This window comes from Nicotiana tabacum, chromosome 23, assembly GCF_000715075.1.
Source record: "Nicotiana tabacum cultivar K326 chromosome 23, ASM71507v2, whole genome shotgun sequence".
Lineage (NCBI taxonomy): Eukaryota > Viridiplantae > Streptophyta > Magnoliopsida > Solanales > Solanaceae > Nicotiana > Nicotiana tabacum.
This window is the reverse complement of record NC_134102.1, coordinates 119,197,908-119,216,944: the sequence shown is the minus strand read 5'-3', so window position 1 is coordinate 119,216,944 and position 19,037 is coordinate 119,197,908. Positions and strand designations below refer to the sequence as shown.

Sequence of the window (19,037 nt, the reverse complement as noted above, 5' to 3'; positions counted from 1 at the left end):
CATAATTATCGGTACAGTTATAGATTTATATAAAAACATACGATTTTATTAAAAAAAATCTAAAAATCGGTTCGGCACGGTACGATTATGTCGGTTTAGTCGGTTTTTAAATATTCATTTACAGTTATATGTCGATTTTTTTTAAATAAATTTCCAATTTTTTAATTTTTTTAAATTTTAGTTTTACAAAAAAAATTTTTTTTTCCAGTTTTTACAAAAAAAATACTTTAAAAAAACTGAAAAGACTTAAAAATATATATTTTGTAAATTATTTTCTTTTTCTAGTTTTACAGAATATATATTTTTTAGTTTTTAAAAGTATTTTTTTTAAAAAAATTACAAGGCATTATTGATCTATTTTGAATAACACAAAGGTATTATTAGACCCATTTTATAATAGCAGGATCATTTTTGGATTTAAATTTAAACAGGATTATAATTGATCCATTTCGAATATCACAAGGTTATTTTTGGACCTTTTCCCTTTTATAAAAGGTGTAAGTTTTCTTTTTAAATATCTGCCATATATAAAAGCGACAGACAAAATTGTCCACGTGAAAATCAGTTCAATTCCACGAGCTTTTAGGTGCGCGTGTATATCACGTACACCACTGTGTTTATTTTCTTGTCCCTCCTGTTCTCCTCCTCTTCGCCGTTTCCAACTCAACTTCTCTCTCTTTCAGCTTCTTCTTCTTCTTCAACAGCGCTTCTTTAATCACAGCCGTTGATCATAATTACAGGTCTAGATGTGTGTGTATAAATACACATACACACACATTTAATCCTGTATTACACTAAACCTCTTTGAAAAGCCTTGCCTCTTTTCTCTTACCAAGATTTAGCTTTTTCTCTGCCAATCCCTTTTATTGGTATGTTTCCAAATTCCCCTTTTTTATTTTCTTTTATATTTATCTTTTTTTGGGTTTCTTAGGTATGTGAATTTCTGAGGGTTCCATTCTTTTTTCTTTTCTGGCAAAATTTAAGGTTATATTCATTTGTTTGAGCGAAGAAACGATAGAAAGTAATAAAAGACCCCTTTTGGATTTTTAGATCAATTTTGAAGATTTCGTGTTAAAATTTTGATTTTTTTCTTCTTCATATTAAGTAATGATATTCCAGAAATTCCAATGGGGGTGGTCTGGTGGCTCTATTGGTGGTGATGGTGGGGTGATTTTTATTAGGGCTAATTTACTTTTTAATTACTAATTTTATTGCTTAAAAAATAAATTATAGTTAAAGCTTGGATCTTTACAAGATATAAATGAAGTTGGTGAAGAGAGAAAATTATGAGTTTGTATAGTATCATAAAGTTTGTTACAGTTCAGTGATTTTTTATGGAAGAAATTATGGGATTGATTTCTATTGATTCTTTTTCTATCTTTTGTTGTGGTGAAATAAGTTATATTGGATTTATATGAGCTAATATACGAATTGTTTTGTACATTGGTTCGTGTAATTTGCAAGGTTAAGATGGTTTTGATGATATATTGTAGTGAAGCTGGTTACTAGGCACCTGTCTAGTCCGTGTGCTTCCTCTTCAGTCGACCATTCTTCAGTAAATGGGCTGCTTTCATTCTAAGGTGAAAAAGCAGTTACGTGGCCACGAAGATCCTGTAGTCCTTGCGTCCCAAACAGCTTGTAAGTTACTAATTTTATTCTTTAAGTGTGTATATAATGTGTGACACATTTTGAACTCGTCTCGTGATTACGCTCTTGTAATGAACAAGCAGAAAATCGTGAAGGGGAGTGTCAAGTAATGATCTTGTAATTCATGCATTATTTTGGAGCGTCTGTAGTTAGCATCTTGTATTGGGCAAGGAGGTTACTGTAGCTTCTCCTGTCTTAAATAGGTGGGACCATAGCTTGAGGTTTATTCATGTGCAAGGTGAGATGAGTTTGTGAGATTCATGATGAGGAAACATATGAAGAAGGGGAGGCAACAGAAAACCTATTTACAACAACAACATACTAAGTATTATCCCACGGTGTGAGGTTTGGGGATAGTAGTGTGTACGCAAACCTTACCCCTACCTTGTGAGGATAGAGATGTTGTTTCTTATAAACCCTTGGCTCAGGAAAGCATTAGCACCACATTAATGAAAATATAGATAAGAAGGGACAGTACCACAAAGCCATATAAAAGCAGAATAAAAACAACAAGATAGTAAGGTGATCAACAATGAAACAAAACGACGGTTAATCAGAAGAACCTACTACCAACAGAAAGCGAGATTGCGTGCCAATACTACTGTTATGAACACTTCAGACTACCTACTCCACTACCTTAATCCTCGACCTCCATACTTTCCTATCAAGGGTAATGTCCTCGGTCAGCTGAAGCTGCTCCATGTCTTGCCTAATCACCTCTCCCCACCTTTTCTTTGGCCTACCTCTACCTTTCCGTAGGCCCTCCAATGTCAACCTCTCACACCTCCTCACCGGGGCGTCTGTGCTCCTCCTTCTCACATGACCAAACCACCTAAGCCGCGCTTCTCGCATCTTATCCTCAATAGGGGCCACCACCCACCTTGTCGCGAATAATCTCATATCTGATCCTATCTAACCTGGTGTGCCCGCACATCCATCTCAACATCCTCGTCTCTAGATAAAATGAGCACCTAGGAAAAAAAGGCCATATGTAGATAATGAAGAACCATAAGACTGAATTATCTGGGATGCCTGTGCCCATAAGAAATTGTGGAGTCGCCCATTAATAGTAATAGAACTTTGCGCAAAGTTTGCTACTTTCATCTTCTGTACATGAGCGATCTTGACTAGCCAGCACTCAGCCCATACAACATCGTTGGTCTGACCACCCCTCTATAGAACTTACCCTTAAGTTTCGGTGGCACCTTCTCGTCACACAAAACTCCGGAAGCGAGTCTCCATTTCATCAATCCCGCCCTAATACGATGTGTGACATTTTCATCATTCTCCCCACCCCCTGAATAATAGACCTAAGGTACTTAAAACTCCCTCTTTTAGGAATGACCTGCGAGTCCAGCCTCATCTCCCCTTCCCCTCCTTGAGTCTCGCCACTGAACTTACACTCCATGTATTCTGTCTTGGTCCTGCTCAACTTGAAACCTTTAGATTCCAGGGTCTGCCTCCATACCTCTAATTGCGCGTTCACACCGTCTCGCGTCTTGTCAATCAGTACAATATCATCTGCTAATAGCATGCACCACGGTACCTCTCCTTGGATGTGGCGCGTCAGTGTGTCCATCACCAGAGCAAACAAAAAAGGGCCGAGTGCCGATCCCTGATGCAACCCCATCATAATCGGAAAATGACCAGAGTCCCCACCCACCGTCCTCACTCGGGTATTTACTCCATCATACATGTCCTTAATCAACCTAATGTAGGCAACAGGTACACCTCTAGCCTCCAAACATCTCCACAAAACCTCCCTCGGAACTTTATCGTACGCCTTTTCTCCCTCGAAAACCTATTTAGAAAGTTTAAAATTTTGAATGAGATTTCATGTTTAAAAAATAAATAATGAAACATGGACTTCTCGTGATCTGTCTAAAAGATTTCCTGCGTTGTACTGAGGAATAAAACCAAAAGGTAGTTGGCCTATTATCTTTCGGTGCTGGCTTTATCCTTAGGTTCGTTGGTTTTGCACTTACCATCCGTTTGATTGTTTTTTATTTTTATTTTTTTGGTTTTAACTGCTTAAAGTCGGAGAGCTAAAACATTAGACAGCTGTAGTTTCAGCTTCGTGTCTGGTTTTATTTGGTTATCACATATGTGACTCGAAAATATTTTTGGTACTTACACTTATTTAAGAAAAAGGTTGTGGTGCTTATATTTTCCCCAAGCTCTCCAATTGGGATTCCGTTCGAGTATCTGATTACTTTACTTATTTGTTCTGCCTTACTCTTGTTTTTCTGCTTTTGCAGTTAGTGTTAGTGAAGTAGAAGCATTGTTTGAGCTGTTCAAGAGTATTAGTAGTTCGGTAATTGACGATGGGCTAATAAGCAAGGTAATTCTGCTGAACTGGTAAATCTTGTCTTGTTGGCTTTTAGTGTAAGGGTTGTGATTCCTGGTGCATCCTTTCAGATGAGTTTTACGAGTTATTACTTGCAGAACTAGGCATATGTTAACTAGGCATATGTTCTCTGTGTCTCTGATCATCAGCTAGGCACTGTTTTGTTTCTCTTTTTCTTTTTCCCTTTTTTTCATTTGTGGTTGATCGCTTAAAGGGGTAGGTTTTGGAGAATATTTCGGCTTGGTGACAAGAATTTGAAAAGGCATTTGTTATTTACGGGGTATTCCAAAACATGCATTTCTAGAAAGAAAAGTTTTGAGAAAGTTCTCTTGACAATGCCCTAAGGGGAATCTTGTTTTCTTTTATTGTCATTGTTCTCTAGGATAAGGTTAAAGTTATTTACTTCCTAGATATTTAGTTTTGTGTGGTCTATCACATCCCATACGTAAGGTTCTTGAAAAGTTGTGGTTGCTAAAACCGTAGTGCAGTAGATAGTTGCAGCATCATACTCGGGCTTTGTTCATGTCTTGCAGCAAATTCAGCATTACTATTACATAATATCATGTAATCTATATTCTTTGGAGGCAATTTAATTGTATAATTAGTGACCGCATTGTTATGTAATTACTTATTTATTTTCTTCTCTTTTTTTTTATCGAAAAAAACACAATTTTCTTTTCCTAGTTATTGAGTTTCGTGTGGTCTATCAGAATATACACTTAAAGGTCCTAGGAAGTTGTACCTGCAGTGGTGAGAGGTTAGCAGGTATCAGATGGATTACACCATTGTTATTTTAAAAAGAAAGGATCCTCCTTGGAAGTTAAAAAATATTTGCTCAAAATGCATGGTAGTAGTGGCTGAAGCGTCATTTATTTATATTGGTAGTGTTTGGGCTAGTTTGTGCACGCCTCGACTAATTGACTAGATATCCTGTCTGTCCCACAAGCACATGTTTGCACCCAGTATTGTAGGTGCGATTAGAACCTGGAACCTCCAAGTTTTTTGTGCCCCTGAATCAACCCTTGACCATCTCCTCAGAAACATGGTTGAAGCATCATATTCTAGTTTTGTTTGCTGATCTTTTAGCTTATTGCAAAGGGAAAAGGTCCACATTTACCCCTGTACTATAGTTTACATTTATCCTCCGTTATACTTTCCGTCTAAATTTATCCTTATCGTTAAAGAAGTAAACAAATTTACTCCCATTTCTAACGGTTGCACATGGCCCCTCAATTAAGATGTCACGTAAGAGTCATAAGCCTATTTTTTATTTGTTTTTGCATTTGAATAGTTGACCAAAAAAAGTTCTCATTTCCCCGTACAATCTCCTTACCCCACCCCCTAAAAAAGAAATCCTTTCCCAACACTTTTTCATTTTTTCCCATTCTTTCCCTTTACCTTTTCCATTGCAGAGATTACCTCCACCAAAATGAAATCTAGGCTTCTTCTCCCATTAAAAAATCACCATTGCTGAAAAATTAGGGTTCATCAAAGGAATCACAATTGAAGACCTTCAATATGTCTACAATGGTGTTCTCCAATAATGGCTCTTGAAACTGCATTATTACCGAAATTGTTTTGTATAATTACTTTTAATTGTTATTATCAAAATTCAATTTTTCTTATGGAAAATCATGTTGGATGTGCAGGAAGAATTTCAGTTGGCTTTATTCAAGAACAGAAAGAAAGAAAACCTTTTCGCAAATCGGGTACGATATTTGATTGATTATTTGCTTCAGTTCTGTTTCATATAGTACTGGTTAATTAGCTCTTTATGGGACTTTAAGTATTCTATATTACAGTTTCTCAAGCAAACATGTATTCTGTATATAAGAATAATACCTACAGTGGTATCCCAAATTCTGGTGATTATGGGATGTGCTGAGTTGAAAACGTGTTGAGCTAATGTATATTTTTGCATGAACAGCTACTAAATTTTATTGAATTCTGGGATATTAATTTCCCTTTGGAACTCTCTGCTCGTAGATTTTTGATCTCTTTGATGTGAAGCAAAAAGGGCTCATTGATTTTGGTGATTTTGTAAGGGGGCTTCATGTCTTCCACCCCAATGCCCCACACGAAGAGAAGATGAATTGTAAGTTATAGAGAAGATGACGTAACCATATAGTTCTTTGACTTGTTCGATTTACTGCATTATTAGCTTAAAAATAGTCTCATTGAAACCTAACTTTTCCCTGTCTTGCAGTTTCGTTTAAGCTTTATGATCTAGATGGCACAGGGTTCATTGAGAGGCAAGAGGTATACTTTTTTTTACATATTTTCTCTTTCTCTGGAAAAACATCTATAAGCATCTCGTTATTGTTTAACTTGCTGAAGAGTTGGAGTTGTCTGTTATGTTGCCTAATTTCGTCGTGTGACTGAATGTAGTGCTTTCCATTGACACGATTAGGATCCCTTTCATCTTACTGTCTGGGAAGAATGATCAGCGCTCCCCTAATTTTCCACGGATGATAGTTAAAAGGCCGAAAATTCTTCATTACCTTTTGCTTTTTTAACAGTGGATAATCACTTTGAGATACTTTATGACCATGCACAAAGGGTTGACTGCAGCTCACTTGTTCTTTTTCTACCAAAAAATGAGTATGAAACTGTTTAGGAAGAAATAGACTCTCAGCCTAACTCAACCCAAAAGTTAGCTCAAGTGAGGCTGCCCCAAGACCATATAAAGATACAACAACTCATACCCTCAAATAATGCTGAATTGTAAGGCCCCCTGCTAGCACAATTTTGAGCTTATGGAGCATGGATAAACTAACATGGGATCCCATTACGGGTAACATCATGGATGAGTCTGGCTATGCTATCATCATGTTCAAGTTCTACTATGTTGTTACTCTGATCTTCTTTTGTTCAAATGTTAGCCATGTGATCACCCTCATCTAAAATCTTTAGTAATTAAAGAGAGTATATTTTTATCTGCTTAGTTATGTCTTCAATATGCCCTCTCACGTGCCACGTGGAGGCTAGATTCTTGTTTATATGCAAGCAATTGGAACTTTTTTTTGATAATGGGTGACAATGAGACTTAAACTCAAGAAGTTTGGTTGCTCTAGTACCATATTAAGAAAGATGGTCCTTGGATCTAACTCAATAAAAACAATTAGCTAAAGACCATATAAAGAGAGAGTGCATAACCCAAAAAAAAAAAAACCATTTAACGAGACTATATATTCAAAAACAAAAAGACTACAATCTACTCCCTAAACTCAAGAAGTTTGGTTGCTCTAGTACCATATTAAGAAAGATGGTCCTTGGATCTAACTCAATAAAAACAATTAGCTAAAGACCATATAAAGAGAGTGCATATCCCCAAAAAAAAAAGACCATTTAATGAGACTACATATTCAAAAACAAAAAGACTACAATCTACTCCCTCAACGAATGTGGGGCGTTAATTGAAACAAAGGCGATGATCGGTCAAACTAATGCCGTCTGTACCACTATATGTATGCCTTCAGTGTGGCGTCTTGTTCATTCTGGATTAAACAACCGTAGTAATGATGTTACCTACTGTGATGTTTTCTTTTTTGGTAATTAAACATTTCATTAATCACCAAGTAAGAAGTTACAAAACACTGATTGCTGCTCTCAGTACAAAAGAAGAAACTCTAAGACTATCCAACTCTTCTAGGTAATGGCACACCTCCTAGGCAAGTTTTCTTTCCAATCCTAGTCCTCTTCTTAACTCACATAATCTCAGAAACTCAGAAAGAAAACAAAACTCAGTAATCATCTAGTGTGATGTTTTTAGCAGTTCTTCTTCCTGTTTTTCAGCATTGCTTTTTCTAACTGTTTACTCTTGCAATATGCTCTCTTATTTATTATACCCCTCTTGGGTCAGAAACGTGAAGAGCATTTTAGTTTGAAGGCATGTTCACTTCTAGAAAGTTGCGTAGTTCTTCTTCTTCTCTTTTTTTTTCCTCTCTCATTCTATTGGCTTTTTCTAACTGTTTACTGTTGCAATATGCTCTCCTATTATTTATTAATCTCCTTTTGGGTCAGGAAAGGTGAGAGGAGCATTTTAGCTTGAAGACATGTTTGCTTTTAGATAATTGTGTAGTGTCCCTCTGCATAGGGCAACATGAATTTTTGTTTCTTGGCATAGGAGACCATTCAATATTCTCTTCGCTGTTAAGTCTATTTCTCAGTTGCTTTCTGCCTTATTTTAAGTTATAATAGCTTTCACACAAGAGGCACTTATCAAAAAGGGTAAAAGAAGCTTTTTTGCAAGACTATTTCTCAGTTGATGAAGGGTTATGCCAAGATTACTCAATGTTATAATTAAAATTTTGTTTCCATTGTGGTATGTGAGCAGGTTTCTTAATTATCTGCAATTTTTGGCAGGTTAAACAAATGTTGATTGCACTTTTATGCGAGTCTGAGATGAAGTTGGCTGATGAGACTATAGAGAGTATACTCGATAAGGTAATTTACTAAATGACTAAATAAACTTCCACAGTTCCACCGTTCTAAACATAGCCGAGGTCCCGAGGTTAAGAGACCAATGCATTTTGTGTCACTGAGAGATAGGTGACTTCAAGATTAAAATTAGGGCAGTTTTTATTCACAGAACTGTTTATCGATCTCATGGAATTTTGAATAACCATAGATTGTTACCTCTATATGTAGACTTTTGTTGAGGCAGACACAAATGAGGACGGAAAGATTGACAAATCTGAATGGCAGATTTTCGTTGGCCGAAATCCTTCATTGCTAAAGATAATGACACTTCCCTATCTAAGGTAGCATAGTTTCTCAACTAATATATCAGGAATACATTGGCTGATGCTGTCTTCTGATGAGATTTATGTTTTTGTTATGCAGGGATATTACAACTACTTTTCCTAGTTTTGTGTTCCATTCTGAAGTTGATGAAGTTGCTACATAATTATTAGGAAATGTAGTTCAGATTATTCTTTTTTCTCTTAGTATTAGATGCACGAAATGCTGTTCGAGTACTGGAGTATTTAGAGTATAGGAAATTTGAGGCTGATGATAATACTAAGAGTGTCACATTGGGTGGGGAGGATGCTAGCCTGCCTCTGCAAAGTGATTTTATCATTGCCAAGTATGCCAATTGATAGTGAAGTCACCATTCGGTCTAGTTATCGTGCACCTTTTATCAATCCTCATGCAAGATGATTGTAATTCATACGTTTTAGGTTGTCTTTTTTTGGACACCTGATAAATTGGAACGATACGCATGCTGTTCCATTCAACTACATTTGTTCCTTTAATCCATAGCTTAAAAGAACGCAGCAGTGAGGGACAACCCGCCCATACAGCCAGCGGGGAGGATGGCACTACTGGCAAAGACCGTCTGGCGAAAACGCCGCAGGCGCGAAGCGTGGTAGGCCTGCGCCGGGGGAGCATACCATAGGGAGGAAAGGGAGCCCGGAATGGTTCTTGCGCAAGGATGGCACAAACAGTCAAGAAATTGTCAAATTTTTGTTGCCACTGCACGTTACAGATAAATTCTCGCAATTATTTCTGAACTAGAAAAACTCATCAAAGTGGGGTTGGGATTGGCTCCAGTAAAGTAAGCTCCAGTATTGACGGACAATAAAACAACAACAACAAACAACATTACCCAAGTGGGGAATGAGGATGGTAGTGTATATGTAGACATTACCCTTATTTGTGCGGATAGAGAGATTGTCTTCGATAGATCCTTGGCTCAGTAGTGTGTATGCAGACATTACCCCTACTTTGTGTAGATAAAAAGATTGTTTTCGATAGACCCTCGGCTCAAGTCAAACATAATCATTATTAACAGCAAGCATAAGCAACATCAGATGGTAGTTGAATTCTAAGAACAAGACAAAACTAGACTAATACCAAAAGGTAATTTTACCTATATATACTACATTAGAAATTTGTTTACCCTCACTGTTTAGGCTTTAACTTAATTACAAGTTGATATACAATTTACCAATTATAATACAAATTAGTATTAATGAGTATCTTATTATATTAGGAATTGAATATGAAATTCCCTCCTCTCTCTCTCTCTCTCTCTCTCTCTCTCTCTCTCTCTCTCTCTCTCTCTCTCTCTCTCTCTCTCTCTCTCTCTCTCTCTCTCTCTCATTCTCTATCAGTATTCTTATATTAATATCTTTCATGTGGATTAACTGAATAAATGATACTAATGTTAAGTGAAAAAAAGAGAAAAGATTAGTACCTAGCAAAGTTCTTGCTTCAGATCCTACGAAAACGAGGAAGTAAATAAGAAACAAATTAGCTATGATGAAGAGAATCATTTTAGTTATCATTCTTTTAGCTTTTTGGAACCAATAAACAAAATAGTATTAATTAGAAACGAGTAGATTGAATTGGATACTATGTTAATCCATTAAAAACTCCATTGACAGCCATTAAAAAGCTTCAAAGCTTTGAATTCAAAAACAAAATTTTATGAAATTATTTTTTGGATTGGGTGTTGTTGCAAATGATCCGTTGGAGTTAATATCTCAAATTTGAGACAATTTGGTGAAGATTCGAGGTGGTTTTGGTTGAAATTTCAGATTGAAACTCGAAAAAGAAGACATGAACAAATTGTATATATTTTATATGTCGAATGTAGAAACGGTATACAAAATATCTATAACTTACGTAATTGTATATAAGTTGTATATAAATTGTATGTAAATTGTAGTTTTTGATCGGATTCTGTACAAAAAATATGTACTTATGTTGTAGATAAATTGTAGATTTTGACCGGATTTGTATATATTTTGTAAAAAACTTTTGTTGCTTTCTGTAAATATAAAAATTTAGATAAAATCGGGTAAATAAATTTAAAATCTTGTATATATACGAAAAAGTCCCATACCAAAATTACTGGTAAGGAATAACCACTTACCAATATGCTATCATCCTAATTTCCAACTTTTATCTTTTTATTTTTTTGCAGTCCCTCCCTACTTAATCTGCCTCTAGTTCGTTGGGCATCATTTGACAATTTGCCCTAGAAGATTTGAATGTAATTGTAATGACTCCTGAAAAACAAAACTTTCGTATCAATTAGATAATGAAATTATAATCTAATCTTCTTTTCAACTCAAAAAAAGAGAAAAAGAAAAAAGACTGATGTATCATTGGTATGACGCAAACTTGAACAAAACTTTTTCAAATTACATGTGATGGAAAAACTTTTTCGCCTTAGAATAAAGACATGTTGCTGATAATTTGTCTATGATAGATTAACTGTTTTAAAAGAGTTCTTACTCATAATCAACAACGGCGGATTCAGAATTTTACATACATGGGTTCGATAAAAAATGAACGTGCCTAATAGTATAAGTAGTGTCGGGTATGACAAGTAGGGTGTTTTATCTTTTTTTCTTAATACAATCTCAAAATGAAGTCATTTTAAAGTTGACACTCTATTTTAACAAAGTAGAAAATATTTTTAAGAAGGTTAAAAAAATTATCTATCTCTATTTTAAGAATTTATCTATTTAATTTAACAAATTTTACTTCAAAAAATTTAAGTTAACAAATATTTATTAACTCTAAGATATTTAAATAGACCTAGAATTTTCCTTGTTATGAATAAGAAGTTGTAATTTGCAGAGAGAAGAGAACAAAAAAAAAAAAAAAAGAAAAAGGGTAAAGTGAAATAGTAAAATGACAAAGGAGGGGATATGGGAGTATTAAATTTAAAGGACAAGAAGTTGTTTAATTGGGAACAAAGATTATCTTGACCTTCGGTTGCATACTTAGGGGTCGTTTGGTAGGGTGTATAAGAATAGTGCAGAATACAGTGTAGTAATGCATGAATTAGTAATGCAAGCATTAGTTATGCAGATATTATTTCTTATAAACTGCTTGGTGTGGTGTATTAAAAATTATAATGCATTGCATAATTTTTAAGAAAAATAGTTGTTTACAAAAATGCCCTCCATATTCTCTAGCTTTAAGGGACTTTAAGGACAATTTTATCTTTAACCATACTAATACATTGCATTAATAGCCTTGGTATTACTAATGTCATGGTTTTCTATGCATTACTTATACATAGGCTAATACCAAGTATGATGTATAACTAATGCAAGTATTAGTTATATATAGGTTGAAAAAATATACCAAACAAGGTATTAGTAATGCACAAAGCTAATACTTGAAATATTTTTTCTAATACATCCTACCATACGACCCCTTACGTTACAACAAGAAATAAAGTCAACCACAGACTTGGAGGAGTTTGAAGGCAAAGGAATAGTTTAGAGACATTTTATGTTATTTTTTGGTCATGTATATATACAAAGAAAATATATTATAATGTATATTAGAATACTTTATGTTGTTTGACTTTTTAGCAATGAAAAGTTCTTATATATTTCTATTTCTCATAATTGCCTTATTGACTACAAATTATTTTTGTATTTTATGACAATTGTAATTGTCGTGAATCATGATAATTTATAGTGACAGTTTTATTTTGTCAGTAAAAGCGATGTTTGTAGTGATGAATTGATTGTCTTAGCTACAAAATTGTAAGCCAATTTTATTAAAGTAAAATTGTCACTAATTTCTATATTTAGGGACGAAATATCTTTTTGTATATAATATGTAGTTTTTAGTGACGAAATTACATTTGTTCAACTACGAAATATATATAACTTTAGAGACAATTAATGTTGTCACTAATCTATCTATATCTATACTATATTAAAAGAATGAAAACCCTTAACGAAATATCGTTCGTCTTTTTTACCCTTTAAAAATAGAATTCACATTAGATAAAATAGTTATTTAATTGTTCTTTTAATATTTAATACTTTAAAATTAACTAAAATTTGAGTTATTAAAATTTTCCTTACTAGAAGTTGGTAATCTAACAAATTTGTAAAATGAAAATAGTAACACAATCAATCACGTTAATTTACTGTTAGGAAACTTTGGAGCATTTTGAGCTCCTTTTAGGTTTAGGAGTTTTTTTGTTTGTTATTAAATTTTAACCAATTAATTAATTACAAATATTTTAGTTAAAACTTTCAACCACTTTCAACTCTAAATTGTCATTTTAGGTGTAGGAATCAACCATTTAATGTAACAGTGCCGTTGGATTAAAAAAAGTAGAAGAATTAGATTCTGTAGGTTAAAGACTCATCAATTGATGTCACTTTAGAAGAGATGATGTGGCCATCAAATCTATTTTTCTTTTATCTCCTTTTTTTGACATTTTTTCCTTTCTTTTTCATTCCACCGAAACCATATTGAAAGAAGTAAAACCATATTTACTAGACCTATTTTTTCTTTGTTGGATTTATTTTAGTAATAGCTAAATATAAATAGGCGGTCTTCTAATTTTTCGAGTGAAGCTGATCAGATGCTTTATATTATGAGGGCTTTGCAGAGGATGTTGAAATCTAGAATATGTTCCGCCGAAGTTTCAGACAATGATGTTTACAGCCACAATGGATAGTAAGAATTATTCAACAAGCTCTTTTAAGTAGCCAAATCGCAAGAAATGTCTTATTTTTGGTCTAAGCCCTACTAATGTATATCCTATTGGTCTACTGTCATTGTATATTATTAGCCCTCCACCATAAGCAGTAAAATGATTTCCTTTTTTTTTTTCTGCAAAAATTTTTGTACACGGTCAAAACCGTTTTCAACCTTCGTACGATTGGTGAAGATGGACCGAAGAGCATCTTCATTATATCGAGGTGAGATTTGAAGAAGGCACGAACAAGCTTCGAGTTTCGGAATCAGATTAAATACCAAGCTCGAGTCCAAATCGAACTATACTGAGAAGCGACGAAATCGAGCTTAAGAGCCAGAGGCCAACCAATACCGAGCCCAAGTTAATACCGGACCCCGAGTCGGCATCGAGCTCAAACCCGCATCGAGCTCTAAAACTGGAAACCGACCAATACCGACCAATACCAAGTCCGATCAAGATCGAACTCATAGACAAGAGCCGTTACAGCCACACTAAGGGAGAGAATCTCGGTGGAAATTAGGAAAAATATGATTTATCATGGATTTCCCACTATATATTTTTAATTATATCTAAAGTAAGATCCCCCCCACTATAAAAAAAGATGAATATATTTCTGTAAAGGAGGAAGTTTGGCATACATTGTAACTCAAATATCATACACTCCCATATTGAAAAATCATCCCTTTTTAGGACCACAGATTGATTCATTTTGCTCAATCCATAAATCATCTTCTTTTCAACTTTGCTTATTTTTCATTCTTTACAGTCAATATTCGATATTTCTATTTACTCTTACGATTTGTGTCAAGTTATACCACATACCCTTAGAACTACGTACAAATTCAACTCTATCCATTTTTTCGGGTAAACAGTTTGGCGCCCACTGTGGGGCTAAGGATAATAGTGATTATTTGATACGAATCTGCCAAGACACACCATTTTACGCTTGTTTTCGGAAGTGCCTTTGATTTCGGATTAGCATCGATGAGCTCTCAAATTAAATGGCCTTACCTATCGATAATGAAGCTGGCCTTCAAGGTGAGAACAACAACTTGACGCCCAGGGCCGGAATGCCGATTGTCGACACCGTTGGAGCTCAAGTCGAAGTACCATTAGACGTTAATTCGCATATGGCCATTGAGACAAACCAACATTCTGAACCTGAAAATAACATTCATGGTGGTACTTGATCTGCAACTCGAGATACCCATAACGTTGAGAAAAACAGAATCAACTTGCATATGATTTTCGAAATATTGCAAGCTCAACAGGTAGCGATAGCTCAGTTACAGAGTCAAACCCAGATACCGAGCAGGCCGGAGCCCAGTCCACCCCGATAAGTTACCCACAGAATGGAGCCAGCTGTAGTAAGGTCAAATGAGCAAGAATCGGGGACTAATCTCGAAATTACTAAGATGTTCGAAGAACTGATCAAACGAATAGAGTCAGGAGAAAGGAGGATCAAGGCAAACGATAAAAAAATGGAAACATATAACTCCAGGGTTGATCGGATCACGGGGGCACAACTAGTGTTGAAAGGGTTGGATTCCAAAAAATTCGTACAAAAGCCTTTTCCACCAAGTGAAGCTCCAAAACCGATCCCTAGAAAATTCTGCATGCCCGAGATTCCTAAATATAATGGAACGACCGACCCCAATGAATACGTCACCTCTTACACATGTGCCATCAAGGGTAACGATTTAGAAGACGATGAAATCGAATCTGTGCTATTGAAAATATTCGGAGAGACCCTTTCGAAGGGAGCGATGATTTGGTATCATAACCTACCACCAAACTCCATCGACTCATTCACCATGTTAGCAGACTCTTTCGTAAAGGCACACGCAGGAGCAATAAAGGTCGCAACGAGGAAATCAGACCTTTTCAAGGTAAGACAAAGGGATAATGAAATGTCGAGAGAATTCGTGTCCCGATTTCAAATGGAACGCATGGAATTGCCACCAATCACAGATGATTGGGCCGTTCAAGCTTTCAACCAAGGATTGAACGAGCGGAGTTCGGTAGCATCATGTCAGCTGAAACAAAATTTGATCGAATAACCAGCTATAACTTGGGCAGATGAGCACAAATGATATCAATTGAAGATCAGGGTTGAGAACGATCAATTAGGAGCCCCTTCCGGTTCAGTACATCCAAACAGGTCGATAGTTAAAAACCAGAGGGACGTCGCCAGGAATTTAAGGTCGAACAGAGACCGATATCATCCATATACCGCAGATCGAAGGAATAATGGTTCAGAACACAATTCCGCCCGGAACAATCGAAGAAGTGACCGAGTACAAAATTCTCTAGAACTTATGAGCAAAAGTGGTTTTGACAAGTATGCTGATCCCATAGAAGCACCTCGGTTATCGGAATATAACTTCAGTATCGATGCATCGGACATTGTGTCGGCAATCGGAAGGATCAAAGATACTAGGTGGCCCAGACCCATACAAACAGATCCTTCCCAAAGAAACCCGAATTTGATGTGCAAGTATCATGGCACGTATGGTCACAAGACCGAAGATTGTAGGCAATTAAGGGAAGAGGTAGTCCATCTATTCAATGAGGGACACCTTTGAGGGTTCCTCAGTGATCGAGCCAAGAATCATTTCAGAGAAAGGGACACCAACAGGAAAAATGAACAGGAGGAACCCCAACATGTCATTCATATGATCGTCGGTGGGGTCAACATTCCACAGGGACCCATATTCAAACGCACAAAGGTATCAATCACCAGGGAAAAATGACCCGAGATTATGTGCCCGAAGGCACTTTATCGTTCATCAACGAAGAAGCAAAAGGCATTTCTCAGCCCCACAACGATGCTCTGGTAATTTCTATCTTATTAAATAAAGTTCAAGTTAAGCGTATTTTAGTGGATCCAGGAAGCTTGACGAATATCATCTGATCAAGGGTCATGGAGCAGCTCGGCATACAAAATCAAATCGTGCCCGCAGCTCGGGTCTAAAACGGCTTCAATATGGCCAGAGAAACAAATAAATAGGAGATTACTTTACTAGTGAACGTGGCTAGAACCATTCAAGCTACCAAGTTCCACGTAATTGAGGGTGACATGAGGTACAATGCCCTGCTCAGAAGGCCTTGGACCCACAATATGAGGGCAGTCCCTTCGACTCTCCACCAGATGATGAAATTCCCAACGTTGGATGGTGTAAAAATAGTATACGGGGAGCAACATGCTACAAAGGAAATTTTTGAGGTCGATGATGTAACACCGATATCAAAACCATCAACCTCGAAAATGTCGAACATCGAAGGTTAACAGAAAGTCAAATAGCAATCACAGCCACCAGCTTCGACCGAATCGAGGAAGTAGGAGGTAGAAGAAGAAGATGAGGATTTTTTGACCCCTCGAACTTTTATTGTTCCCAAAGATTCTGACGCCACCAAATCAACGATCGAAGAGCTGGAGCAGGTTATATTGATCGAGTACCTGGCTGAGCGAAAGGTATACCTGAGAACGGGATTAACCCCCGAACTCAGGAAAAAGCTTATTCAATTTCTTATTGATAATATATATTATTTTATTTGGTCCCATTTAGACATAACAAGGATCCCACCAGATATAACGATGCATCGGCTAAGTCTGGACCCTAAGTTCAAACCGGTGAAGCGAAAGAGAAGACCCCAGTCCGAGGTAAAGCACGCATTCATAAAGAACGAGGTAACTAAACTTCTCAAAATATGGTCCATTCGGGAAGTGGAATATCTCGAATGGTTATCCAATGTAGTTGTAGTCCCTAAAAAAGGGAACAAACTTAGAATGAATGTAAATCATAAGGATCTAAACAAGACGTGCCCCAAAGATTCTTTTCCGCTGCCTAACATCGAGCACATGATCGATGCCACGTCTGGCCACGAGATCCTTACTTTTCTCGATGCCTATTCCGGGTATAATAAAATCCAAATGAACCCGGAGGACTAAGAAAAAACTTCATTTATCACCAAGTATGGAACATATTGTTATAATGTAATGCCCTTCGGGCTAAAAAATACAGGAGCTACTTACCAATGCCTAGTAAATAAAATGTTTGAGGAGCAAATAGGTAAATCGATAGAAGTTTATATTGATGATGTACTAGTTAAGTCCCTACGCGCAGAGGACCATTTAGCTCATTTGCAGGAAACGTTTGAAATTTTAAGAAAATACAACATGAAGCTCAACCTCGAGAAATGTGCTTTCGAGGTCGGTTCGGGAAAGTTCCTTGGCTTCATGATATCAAATCGAGGAATTCAGATCAACCCCGATAAAATCAAGGCCATCGAAGACATCACCATCGTAGACAGTGTAAAAGTCGTGCAGAGGATAACCGGAAGGATAGCTGCCTTAGGCCGATTCATTTCGAAGTCGTTAGATCGAAGCTACCATTTTTTCTCTCTACTAGAAAAAAAGAACGATTTCGCCTGGACACCGAAATGCCAACAGGAATTACAGGAATTGAAGCGATACCTATCGAGACCACTACTGACTCACACTCCGAAGGCAGATGAGAAATTTTGCTTGTACTTGGCGGTATCGGAAATAGCGGTAAGTGGTGTCCTAGTTGGAGAAGAGCAAGGTATGTAATTTCTCGTTTATTATGTAAGTCGAACCTTAGGGGAAGCAGAAACTAGATATCCATACTTAGAGAAATTGGCACTTGTACTGATAAGCGCCTCTAGAAAATTAAAACCGTACTTTCAATGTCACCCCATATGCGTATTAACCACTTACCTACTTCGTTCGATATCGAATATCAACCCCGGAAGGCCATCAAGTCTCAAATTTTAGCGGACTTCGTGGCCGATTTTACGCCAACTCTCATACCCGAAGTTGATAAGGAATTCTACAAGATTAACCTGGGATTGGAGGAATAAGTATATTGAATACTTGGAGAATGAAAATCTCTAATCGGACTCTAAACATTCGAGGGCCCTACGAATCAAAGCTGCTCGATTCACATTGACTGCAGATGAAACGTTATACCGAAGACATTCGATGGACCATTGGCAGTATGCTTAGGACCAGGAGACACTGACTACATCATACGTGAGATTCACAAGGGCACTTGTGGAAATCATTCCGGTGCCGATTCAGTAGTCCGAAAAATAATCAGAGCAGGATATTATTGGATCGATATGGACAAAGATGCAAAGGAGTTTGTTCGAAAATGTGATAAATGTCAAAGGTTTGCACCGATGATCCATCAGCCCAGAGAGCAACTTCACTTAGTCCTATCCCCATGGCCATTCATGAAGTGGGGAATGGATATCATCGGGCCTCTGCCATCGGCCCCAGGTAAAGTTAAGTTCATTTTATTTATGACTGACTATTTCTCTAAATGGGTTGATGTCACGCCCCAAAACCGAGAAGCGCGACCGGCGCTCAACCGAGTGAACCCGACCGAGCAAGTATGTTAGATTTTATTCTACCCAAACTCATCCACGAATGGAGATAATGCATATGTTCCTTAATTAGACAAAAAGTATTCACGTCTACAATACCAATTCATTTCCAACAGTTTCATCATTTTTAAAGTCCCAATTGAACAAGTAATACACCCA

The 19,037-nt window shown here is 36.6% G+C and overlaps 1 protein-coding gene across 5 annotated transcripts; it reads left to right on the top strand.

The window, feature by feature from the left end:
- The first annotated feature begins 651 nt into the window (after positions 1–651).
- On the top strand, positions 652–9,234 carry LOC107823299 (calcineurin B-like protein 1). 5 transcript variants are annotated; one of them, XM_016649926.2, is made up of 9 exons: positions 652–869; positions 1,494–1,638; positions 3,906–3,988; positions 5,644–5,703; positions 5,981–6,089; positions 6,201–6,253; positions 8,360–8,440; positions 8,645–8,757; positions 8,840–9,234. In XM_016649926.2, exons 2-9 carry the CDS (start codon positions 1,560–1,562, stop codon positions 8,901–8,903), a joined length of 642 nt encoding a protein of 213 aa, XP_016505412.1. In that variant the 5' UTR covers positions 652–869; positions 1,494–1,559; the 3' UTR covers positions 8,904–9,234. The 5 variants fall into 5 exon arrangements, with proteins under 5 accessions (XP_016505412.1, XP_016505411.1, XP_016505414.1 ...); XM_016649925.2 differs by having other exon boundaries at positions 1,465–1,638; XM_016649928.2 differs by having other exon boundaries at positions 730–869; positions 1,499–1,638.
- Positions 9,235–19,037: the final 9,803 nt, after the last annotated feature.

Excerpts from the sequence above, each read along its gene's own strand:
- LOC107823299 (XM_016649926.2), top strand. The coding sequence starts at position 1,560 with ATGGGCTGCTTTCATTCTAAGGTGAAAAAGCAGTTACGTGGCCACGAA. Across the intron at positions 1,639-3,905 it reads CCTTGCGTCCCAAACAGCTT|TTAGTGTTAGTGAAGTAGAA; the intron begins GTAAGTTACTAA and ends CTGCTTTTGCAG. Across the intron at positions 6,090-6,200 it reads ACACGAAGAGAAGATGAATT|TTTCGTTTAAGCTTTATGAT; the intron begins GTAAGTTATAGA and ends CCTGTCTTGCAG.